This window comes from Poecilia latipinna, unplaced genomic scaffold (assembly GCF_001443285.1).
Source record: "Poecilia latipinna isolate Pla-1442-1.1 unplaced genomic scaffold, P_latipinna-1.0 Scaffold607, whole genome shotgun sequence".
NCBI classification, from domain to species: domain Eukaryota; kingdom Metazoa; phylum Chordata; class Actinopteri; order Cyprinodontiformes; family Poeciliidae; genus Poecilia; species Poecilia latipinna.
In genome coordinates this window covers 271,231-282,593 of record NW_015113223.1, presented here as the reverse complement: position 1 = coordinate 282,593, position 11,363 = coordinate 271,231, and the positions used below count along the sequence as shown (strand labels likewise).

Genomic DNA, 11,363 nt, shown 5'->3' with positions numbered 1-11,363 from the left:
TGTGTGTGTGTGTGTGTGTGTGTGTGTGTGTGTGTGTGTGTGTGTGTGTGTGTGTGTGTGTGTGTGTGTGTGTGTGTGTGTGTGTGTGCAGTCTCTGGATGGCTTTGTGTTTGTGGTCAGTCAGGAGGGACGCTTCCTCTACATCTCAGAGACAGTTTCCATCTACCTGGGGCTCTCACAGGTAAGGTTACCTCATCACACCCACACACACGCAGTCTTGTACCACAGATGTATCCATCAAAATCTCAGGTTTCCAACCTCAATTTTTCGTCAATCTTCACCTCCCAATAGTGATGTTAGCTATTTCCCTTATTCTTCAAGAACTACGGTATAAAAAAGAGATTTTCAAAGAGAGCTCACCCAACTTCAGAGAACAAGTATACAACAACGACCCCTCGACCTCTAACTATGTTATTGCTTACATTTCTGTAAACATTTTGCTGTTGCTATTGACGTTTCATTCACACATGTGCTAAAAGTATGAACTACTTTCTGCTGTGACTGCAGTTCATCTAGCCTCATGTAAAAAAACCTCCTGGGTCTTTGCAGATAGCACTGTTGTCCAACCCATGAAAATCCCAACTTTAAATGACAATGATCATACTTCCTCCTTCATTTTTTTATTACATTTACTTTATCTTTTTTTCTTTCAAGCCTCCCTGCAATAAATAATTGTAAATCATTTACATTAGGAGCAGAGGTGTTGTCACACTGTGTGTAAGAGAGATGTTAATATTTAAAAAACAGACAAAAACAACAATAATTAGTGCATTTCATGCAGCGAACATCACTGAAATCTCACTCTGCATGCAAGTGTGCTGCCAAGAGAACGTCGACCGGACCTGGTTCTGTGGGTCACTTCGGTGCCCTTCAGATGTCCTTCACTGACCTGCATGAAAACTACAAATCAAACGTATGTGTTAATTCTGCATGCAAATCCACATTACCAGCTTTGATTCAGAAAAACCTGGTTTTGTTTTGAAGGTGAGACTTTTTGTGTCCTGGATTCAGCAGCTGCGTCTCTACCTTTGTGCCTCACACATTAATGGAGAGCAATGGGATTTATTATTAGCTTATTGTTAGCTTATGATAAAAAAGAGAAAGTGATTCAAAATGCAGAGTTTTTAAAAATACACTTTCATATTTATATACTGAAGTAAAAGTGGTGTGCTCAAAGGCATTCAAGCTTGTTCTCCAGTATCACATCTTTGATTTAAATTATGAAAATAAAAGCTGTTCAATATAGCACCTCTGTTGTCAATATGGTGGGCGCTACAATAGTCAGAAGTTTGTTTTTCAAGACATACTTGGAAATATATTGTTCAGGGAGCGGTTTGCCACCTAACCTGTTCATATGACAACACCTAACTTACACCGAAAGTATAATTTTTTTTACTCCATTGTTGATATTTAAGAGTGTTGTTTTAGCATGACCTGTTAGTGTTAGCATGGTGCGCTAACTGATACAAAAAAGATTGTTTTAGGTTCTGACCAGCGGGTCAGAGGTCAGGGCCAATCAAGCTGTTTACCTGCTCGTTTCTCTCTACTGCATATTTAATTTAATTTTCACACTTTTCCCTATACTCTACCTCTTTTGCTGTTATATTGCGTCCCCAGGAGTGTGTGTGTGTGTGTGTGTGTGTGTATGTGTGTGTGTTTGTCTGACTCGAGCTCATTCCCGGGGTGGCTCTCCTTCTTTTACTCCCTCCCAACTGCTCCAGGTGTTCACCTCTGTTGATTGCCTGTGGCCTCTTGTACTGTGAATGTTAAGTCCTGCCATTTTGCCCAGATGCATAAATAATAACAGTAATTACTGGCCCAGCAATCAAAGTGTCGCCCCAGTGCGCTGGGCCTGTCTAGGGGAACAAATCGATAGGCATCTTAAAAGCCACATTGATTGTAGGGAGGGGGGAAAAACACCAAGGGGGATGGGAAGATAGATAGAGACAGCAAACGAGAGAAAGAGAGGGGTAGGAAAGGAGAGGAGGTGTGATAAGAGGAAGATGAAGAGGGATGGGTACAGCACGAGAGAGGAGGGGAAAGAAAAGTACAATTACAGGAGTAATTGAGTGTATTTTTACATGAAAACTTGCAGTGATTTAGTGTTATTGATGGCAATAAAAAGAATAATGTTGGAGTCCAGACCATAACGCTGTCCTATCCCAGAGTTTAACATTCACATGGCAACTGCACAATGAAAAGCAATTGATCAGTGTTAATCATTCTTTTGTCTGTTGTGACTCTACAGTAAAGCCTTTATGACCTACAGGAGATGCAGGCGAAACTCACAACCTGCATGAAATACTTAAGCCAAGGCAGACAGTTCAAGTGTTTCCCGGATGGGACTAACTTTGTATTGCAACAATCTGGTTTTAGAAGGCAGGCCTCTGTGCACTTATTGGCATCCTGGTCCCAGGCGCCAAACCTCTGGTTCACTGTTCAAATGTGTGTTTCAGAAAAACTGCAGTATCTTTATATTTAGGTGTTCAAGTCTGCTTTAGATCCTCTTAATGCTAAACAAAGAAAATAAATGCTTTCTGTGTTTCACAGTTTGATTTAAAATTTTCATAAATCTCAGACTTAATCCGTTTTAGGGCTGTTCAAAATCAAGAAAACATTTAATTGTGATTCTATTGCTGATGTTTTTGATGAATACATAGATTGGAGGTAATTCTTGGACTCTTTGCAATTTTCTTTTTTTTTTAGCAAAACCCAAATCACATTTTGTGAGCTTCAGCTGTTCGGCCTCTGAAAAGATAAAGCGAGTTTGAGCCATGAGGTCACTGATGGTCTTTCTGACTGGCCGAATATGTCACTAGCAGGTAGAAGTTTTACAAATGGTTAAAATATGTCAAATAACAAATATTCAATCCAGACTGTCCTTTGTAACTGCAATAGTGCACACAATATTGCCATGATATTGTGATTCAATATATTGTGTAAATTTAATCTAGTTAAGTTTTGGCCCATCTGAATATTTATGCTTTATACTAAAAATCATCAAATATCGTCCTGATATCCTAAAAACTGTGAATCAGTCGTTTAATTTTGCTCAGAATAGAAATCTGGGGTTGTTGCTCTAATCTTGGATACTATCTCGGTGCGTTGTTTGACTGGACAAGTATGAAATACAATTAAACAACGAAATAAATCATTTTAAGTTAAGACTAACATGTATTTCTCGCTTGCCATATTGCCAATATCACAAACTTCTTTAAAAGATCTTTATTTTATTTTTTACATCTGAAAACACTTTCATCCCTCTTATACTGAACCTGTCTTTTCTACCAGAACAGTCTGATGGGCAAACATCCTCATGCTGTTTATACTTTGATGAAATAATTAGCTGAATAAATACAATGAATGTGAAAGAAAATTGTACTGAAGGATGACAAGACTCCTTTTATCTCCTTTTAAGTGCCTCAAAATAAATCAAATGTAAATAAATTAACTTATTAGAAGCCTACAAAGCCATAATATCGTCATCATCTGAGCTTATAGGAAAACTAATCATGGTTTAGGTAAGCCTCTAAATTTGAGGAAAGGAATAAAAAAAAATCTTTCTATATTTATTCTAAAATCCTAACAAACGTTTAGTCAGATTTAACGTGTGGAAAATATTATTACACTGCATTCTTTTAAACAATGTCTAGGTCATTTAATCCTGCTTTTTAACCTTTCCCTTTTTCAAACAGATGTTAAAACAAACATCTGCATGCTCACTTGTAAAAAAAAAAACAACAAATTAATGTTAGACCAGAAAGATGACAGGTGGAGCAGTGACAGGAGAGAAGAGAGAAAGAAAGCAACAAAGAAAGAAAGAAGGAAAAAGAGAGAACCAGACAGACAATTAACAGACAGAGAGAAAATAAAGCGAGGGAATAAGGGAGGAAAAGAGTGAGACAGTGAGTGTGTAAATAGAGCTTAAACGTGCAGTAGGAATGAAATTCGCCCTGGGATTGCCTAGGTAAACAAGGCAGCCGAGGCTTCTGTGGAGACGCTAATAAAACAGAGCTGTTCTTATCAGCTGAGCAGATGGCCTAACCCATCACATCTACTCAAACAGGGCCTAAGCCATCAGCATTCTAATGAAATTATTTATGATCGAAGATTACATTCGAAACCTTGAACACACAACGCCACGACTACCTGCCCAAAAAGACGTGAGCGGGTGGAGATAGCGGCAGGTTCATGATCGGAGAAAGAGGGAAGGCGCGAGAGGGAGCGTGCGGAGTGCCAACGGGTGCGAACAACGAAGACGGAATGAAAAAAAAAACAACAACACATATACAGAAAAGAAAGGGAGAAAGAATTGAGGGAAGGAGGGAAAGGACAAAACCATTTTGGTATGCTTTGTTGGCGAGTGGAAGGCGGTCGCCGGGGAAAGGGGAAGGACAGACAAACAAACGAGGCTCTGAGTGGAAAAGTAGAACTGGTGGTTTGTTTTAGAGGGCATGTAGCCCCCGTGGATCGACCCTCCCGCTCTGCGTCTCACGTCCCCCTTTCCCCCCCCACCCCTTCCGCCTGACCCCTCTGACCCGGCTTACACCCCGGGCCGCTCCCCTGACAGTGGGGTTGCTTAGCCGACTTAGCTTAGGTCAGGCACCTTGACCAAGGGCACAGCCCCGTCTCACCACCCACCCCAACCCCCCGGACGCCTCTACAGGTATTTATTTATTTGTTTTATTTCCCAGCAATCCACATATAACATCTCACAGCTGGACAAAGAATGGGGATGAAACAGGAGGAGGAGGAGGCAAAAAAAGGATGGAGAAGTAAGAGTACTGTCCAGTGGAAGGGGAAAAAAGGATAAATAGGCTAAAGAGAAAGGAGGAAGAATGGGAGATGGAGGGAGGAGAGAATTGATCTGCGAATGGTTAGTATGCAGCCCCCCTCCCCCCACAGCCCCCTCCCTCCTTCTTCCCTCTCCCATCAGTCAGTGAAGGCTTCTAGTGTGTTGTGGACCACTGCCCGGATGCCTCATACATATTAAAGCCCCCTGCTATTATTTATATCATGTCTCTCCTCCTCCCCCCACCTTGCTCCATGCCCCTCCACACCACCATACATACATGCACGTGGGTCTCAGTCTGCACACACACACACACACACAGAAGTTCTGACAGACACACACACAATGACAGAAAAAAAAAGACAGTCTGGTCACATACGCAGCGAAACAGAGGCGTATGCGCGCTGTGGGCTCGCATACGCGTCCCACCCGCGCGCTCGCGCACACACACACACACACACACACACACACAGAGAAATTTGAATGATCTCGGCGTCTCCTCGTGTCTCTCTCGCTCTCCATCCCATACCTGTTTTCGTGTCTGAGCCCGACTCATCCTCTCGATTGCACCGTCTTTTTCTCATCTTCTAATTTCTGCTTGATCGTTTTTCAATCCCTCCCTCCTGCCTGTGATGGAGTGATATTATTCGGATAGGTCTTAAACCCCAGTAAAGCCTATAAGGACCTGTTTGTCTCGCTACCTTGTTTTCCAATGCCACAAGGCGGGGAAACTCTGTCTCTTTCACATTGTTTGCCCATTCGGACTCAGGGTTTGTTAAATTTATCTTTGAATCGGAATAGATCTTGATTTAATTAAAAGGAAAGTAAAAAAAACAAGCTCCACCTGAGCTTAATCCAAGGAGAGACCGAACAATAATTGTTTTAAAGTATTAATGCTGATCTGAAAGCATTAAATGGAGATGAAACGGGAGGAGAACAAATAAACTTAATCTCAGAACAAAAAAGAGTTGTCGCAGAAAAATAATTAAAGTTTGTATGAAGGCAGAGGAGAAAAGGAATCAGAAAAAATAAACAATTTATTGTAACTATGTTAACATGTAGGAAATATTTATTTTCATTTACATTTTTAGCATGAAGAATATTATCTGTATTCTAAAGGCAGCAGAACCTGGAACCAAACTCATTTCAAACTTACTCTTATTTAGATAATTTAAATTCAAAATCAAGGAGCAAAATTAATACATTCAATTTGGACAGGAATGTTTGAGCAATGAAATGCAGAATTTTGCCTGCTAAAGACCCAAAACTGCACATTGTACAGATAGATGTGAAGGCAACTTACCTAAATCACTGAAATGCAAGAAAAGAAAGTCAACCAAATGTTTTTAATTTTAGAGTTATTTCCTTGTTTCCTTAAGATGCTTTTCCACTCACCATTAGCGTGATTGTCCTAAAAACGCCTCATCAGTCTGAAACTTTCAAACCACCATCAGAGCTGCAGAGACCTTTTCTGAAAAAAGGAAAAATGCTTAGAGTAAAGTAGAAAACAATAGAATAGAACAACATAGAGTAGAGCTTTTTATTGTACAGATGAAAAAGGGAGGCAGACCTAGAATGACATCCATTTTCTACAAAAGCTGAATTCTTCCTGTTTATTACAGCTAATTTTAAAAAGGAAAATAAGTGAAATCAACCTTTTGTGACAGTACAGATACATCTAAAAAAAAAAAAAAGAAGTTAAACATTTTTTGTTGCTCATTTCAAAAGGTGAAACTTGTACTCTCACAAAAATGTATTTTGTGTAAAAGTGCAACATTTCTTGCTGGTCATCTCAGAAAGTGAAACTCGTGTATTACCTAGAATCATCACACATCCCGAGCTTTTGCTTCCTGCCTTTTTGACAATTATGGCTCCCAGACAGTAAAAAAATCCAAAATTCTGTGTTTCAGATCATTTGAATACTGTGAAAAAGCTCATTAATGAAAACTCATGCTGACGCACTCTAATCAGCTCAATCAAAACACCTGCACAGGTTTCCGCAGCCTTTAAATGGCCTCTTACTCTGGGTCAGTAGGACACGCAGTCATGGAGAAGACAGACGACTGGACAGGTGTCCAGAAGACGGCCATCGACTCCATTCACTAAGAACAGGGTAAGCCAAAAAAGGTCATTGCTGAAGAAGCTGGTTGTTCACAGAGTTCTGTATCCAAGCATATTGACAGAAATGCGATTAGCCCTATTTCTGGTGCATGTTTTCCTTCCACTGAACTTCCTGTGAAAATGCTTGGATTCATCACTGTCTGGACAGCTAGCTTCTTTAGCAATGATATTTTGTGGCTTACCCTTCAATCAATCAATCAATCAAGTTTATTTGTATAGCACAATTCAGCAACAAGACAGTTTGAAGTTTTTTTTACATCATAACAATGTAAAAAAAAAAAATGGCAGTGACTTTATCTGTCAGTTCAGCAACCCTCCTCATGATTGTCCAGCTTACTGATCCAGACTGCGAGACCCTTGCATATTTTTGAGTTAATTAGTTGATTAGGTTGTGACACCATTAGCTTCCAGTATTTAGCTTTTAAACAATCTACATAATGTATAAGTTTCACTATCTAAAATATAACAAAAATATAAAAATTTTTCACAATACCTCTTTTTTTTTAGATGTACCAAGTTCTGCAATGTTTATTACTCTGTCTGCAAACAAATGTGAACTTAAAGCCACTTTTTTTTTAATGAAGCCGGACATAACTGTAGCATTTATTTCTCAATCAATGCTCAGAAGGTTGTATTGGTATTTCAAGCTGCTGTTTTCCTAATATGCATTACTCCGCATATTTTGTTTTTGCTTACACTGTATGTTTTGCCATTTGCAAAATGGACAAGACTCATCATCTTTTTTCTGGGGCATTTCAAAACTGCAATTAATTTTAGAAGAACATCTATTTTCAAAGAAGCTAAGGATTTTTTAAAACCCAAATCATGTAGTTTAACATTACAGGCATAGTGTTGAAAATAAAGTGCCAACGATACAGCATAGGAACTACAATATGAAGGTAAAAAAAAATGAAGAAAACGATCCATCCTTCTTGTTAAATGAGATAAAATAGAATTACTACATTGATAATCCTGTTTCTTGAACCACCCTTCAAAGTCTACTGAAACTCTCTGGAATATTAAAAGCAGTTTTGTCTGTCACAGTAAAGACAATATTCTCCCTGTGAGATGTACAGTCACAGCTGGAAATACTTGAGCGTTGCCAGAGAATAGCGTGCAGAGGACCCAACATGATGCAAACAGTATGCTGAGGGAATGGGAGTGTTTTATTTAAAGCCCTGTGAGGATGCTGGATGTGACTACCCAGACAGCCATAATGATTTATGCTAATGTCTGTACTACATGTGTGAAAGTAGCATGCAAGCCAGCAGGAAGGAGCAAGTTATCAGTTGGGCTTGTTGAAATGTTCATGTGCAGAGTTTAAATGAAGCACTGATGTGATGCTAATCTCAAAAATGCCACTGCAGTAGCTTGTAAAGGTGTTCACCTCCAGAAACATTTTCACATTTTGTTCTGCTAGAGCCACAAAGTCCAATGTGTTTTATTTGTACCCTAAATAAATGCAATCATGTTGCTTTCGGAAGTCACCTAGTTAGTAACTAAAACCCACCAATTTAACCCCTGTGTAAATAAGACGAGCCTTGTGAAGGTCAAGGAGCACACTGGAAAGGTCAGAGGGTTGTGGAGAAGTTTAACCAGCATTGGTTTATAAAGAAAAGTCTTTGAGCATCAAACTTGCATACAAACTAATATTAAAGAAACTAGATAACAAGGCCATTAACCAGAGAAGTAGATACTACAGAGATTCAGAGATCAAGTGGAGGAATCTGTCGACAAGACATACTTTAGTCACGCACTCTGCAAATCTGACTTTTAGAATAAAGCTGCAAGAAAACCCTTTTTCTTGCAGCTTGTGAGCTGGTAGGGGACACCAAAACATGTGGAAGAAGGTGCTTTGGAAATAGAAAATCAACTGATAATTTGACCAGTTGTCATGAAGTGGGGTTGAAGGTGGTGAGGAGAGACGCTGAGACCCAGGTTATGGTGATGAAGAAGATGAATATATTTAATGATGAGCTCAGTCAGTCCAAAACAGGCAGCACGGCAAAGAGACAGGCACACAGCCAAATACCGGTAGCAACTGAACACACAGGACTGAAAAACGAGAGCTAACGCTATCCAGGACTTCACAGTTCTACTGGAGCGAAACAAGACGTGACACAAACGACACTGACTTACGACAATAAACACGACGAGGATCCGACACAGACAAAGACAACAGGTGGGGTTAAATACACAGGGAAGGTAATCAGGGAACGGGATACAGCTGGGAGCAATCAACAGGGAAGATACAGAGACAGACTCACAGAAACTCAAAAATAAACACACAGAAACACGGAACATGACACCAGTAGGCAAAATGGGAAATTAACACTGGTCCTCACTCTGAACACATCATGTCCGCAGTGATACACGGTGGTAGAAGCATCATGATATGGAATGGCTTTTCTTCAAGTGGGACAGACTGGGAGTTGAGGGGAACTGAATACACAGCAATCCTGGAAACAAACAAAAAAAAACTTTTAGAGGCTGTACAAGATTTTAAACTATAGATATAGCCAAAGCTGAAGATCAAAACACATCCATGTTTTAGATTGACCTAGTCAAAGTTCACATAAGAGCATTGTGTGAGACCTGTCTCTTTCACTCCCTCTTTCTTACTAGCTCTCTCAATATTTGTGACCAAACAGCTTAATTGACACACCATACAAATCAATAAATGTATATCCACTGAATATTGCATTTAAGCAAGCAGAATAAATCAAACATATTTTCATGCAAACTGAGGCCAAAAGTCTAAAATACCTAATTTTTGCAGTAAAAATATATAGAAATAAAAAAGAAAAACCCTATAAAACAAGATCACAAAAACAGATGAAACCTTTGAGAAATAAATATTTTGTGCTTTTGTCTGTCAGACAGTGAAAAAGGAAATATTCTCCATGTTGTATGCTTGTGTTGTCACTAGTGGAAATGCTTGAATTGGTGTCAGAGGAGAGCGTGTTGAAGATGCAGCATGATGCATCATAAGGGAAAGTGAGTGTTTTATTTAAAGTCCACTGAGGATGTCGGATAAGACTACCCAAGTAGCTGTAATGTTTTACGTTAATATCTGTTCTACATGTGTAATTATAGACAGTAGAAATAAACAAGTTGAAATCAGTATGCAGTCCAACAGCAAAAAATATAAACAGGTAATCTTATCAGTTATTAAATTACATGCTGTTTTTATTACATCTTCCAGAAAAAAGCAAAGTGTGGCTTGCAGAAGTATTAATGCTCCATGAACATTTTAACGTTTCGTTGATTGCAACCACAAATTTCCCTCCACCTGTGTGTAATTTATTATTGATCTCTGTGGAAATCCTGCAGTTTGGTGACGATCTCAGAGATCTGTCACTGCATTATAGAACAAACAGACCAAGGAACAAAGTAGACGAGTTTTGGGGGATAAATCTATGCGTGTTTGGCAAGAGTTTTAGACCAATTTATGATCTCCATCTCCACATCTGTGACAGGGAACTGAACTCGTTCGTTTGATTTTATAAGAGATTCTGGCCGTCTCGTCAAACTTCTCTTTCTTTTTGCAGAGGTTTGATCCAGTTACTCTTAGTCTAAACAGTTTGTGATTGCAGATGTTTCTTTAGAGAGAAAAGAAGCAGAATCTGTGTTGATGCTCCTGTAGTCATGCAGGTGATAAATTTCCCCCCTCAATGAAAACATATGTTTTGACCAACTTCAGCAACTTAGCCTCCATATTCAGATTTAGACACGGTCACACCATTTTCTACAAAAACACACGAATTCATAGATTGGATTCTGTGAAGTTCCATGGGACCTTTGGCAGCTCTTTTATTTGGGATAAAAAAAAAAAAAAGTCCAGCCCTTTTCTCCCATCCCCGCTCTCTCTGATGGGGTTTCCTTCTCGCCCTCCTTCGCCCTCGTTCCTCCGCTCCCTCCTTCTTTACTCTTCTTCCGCTCTTCCTTGGCTGTGATGTCCTTGAGGACCAGCTGAAGCTCCCATAAAGCCTGCAGTAAATGGCTCTAATCCGGTAATAAATGGCTGTGTCCTACAGACAAGGGTGTGAGGCTGCTGTGGCCGTGGGTTTTATCAGATGGAATGGCTTTGCCACACAGACACACACGTTGCGGAAACACACAAACATTCACAGATGTAACAGAAGCTGCATACCATAATAGAAGGCCTTTACACCCCGATATTGTTTCCTCCTCTCTCTCTTTCTCACACACAAACACACACACACACACACTTGCACACTCATTTATACACCTTCAGATGGAATCACAGCGTCTTAGATTGTGCAGCTTTTATGGATGCCATGCAACAGCAGCACCATTATTACCTTTAAATGATTAGAGATGCGACTGTGATGTATTATGATGATAGCATCGTATGGAGCTGTTGCACCACTCTTTATGCCGGCTGGCGAAGACCGTAACTGAAAGAAGGAGCAGGGAGGGACACAAT

General features: G+C 39.8%; 2 protein-coding genes across 7 annotated transcripts in view; one reads left to right on the top strand and one right to left on the bottom strand.

Annotated features, from left to right (window-relative positions):
* npas1 (neuronal PAS domain protein 1) overlaps nucleotides 1-11,363 on the top strand; it is a 33,414-nt gene that overhangs the window by 11,060 nt on the left and 10,991 nt on the right. For all 5 annotated transcript variants that reach the window (XM_015042908.1, XM_015042912.1, XM_015042911.1 and 2 more), the window contains exon 5: nucleotides 92-181. In XM_015042908.1, the coding sequence (XP_014898394.1) occupies nucleotides 92-181 (90 nt within the window). The remainder of the gene's footprint in view (nucleotides 1-91; nucleotides 182-11,363) is intronic.
* The window catches only part of tmem160 (transmembrane protein 160), a 30,818-nt gene continuing 24,689 nt past the window's right edge, over nucleotides 5,235-11,363 (bottom strand). Inside the window, exon 5 of one of the 2 annotated variants that reach the window (XM_015042914.1) lies at nucleotides 5,235-5,264. The gene's annotated coding sequence lies outside the window, so the exon portion shown is untranslated. Of the gene's footprint in view, nucleotides 5,265-10,809; nucleotides 11,145-11,363 lie in introns of those variants that run through there. The other variant, XM_015042915.1, reaches the window with a different exon arrangement.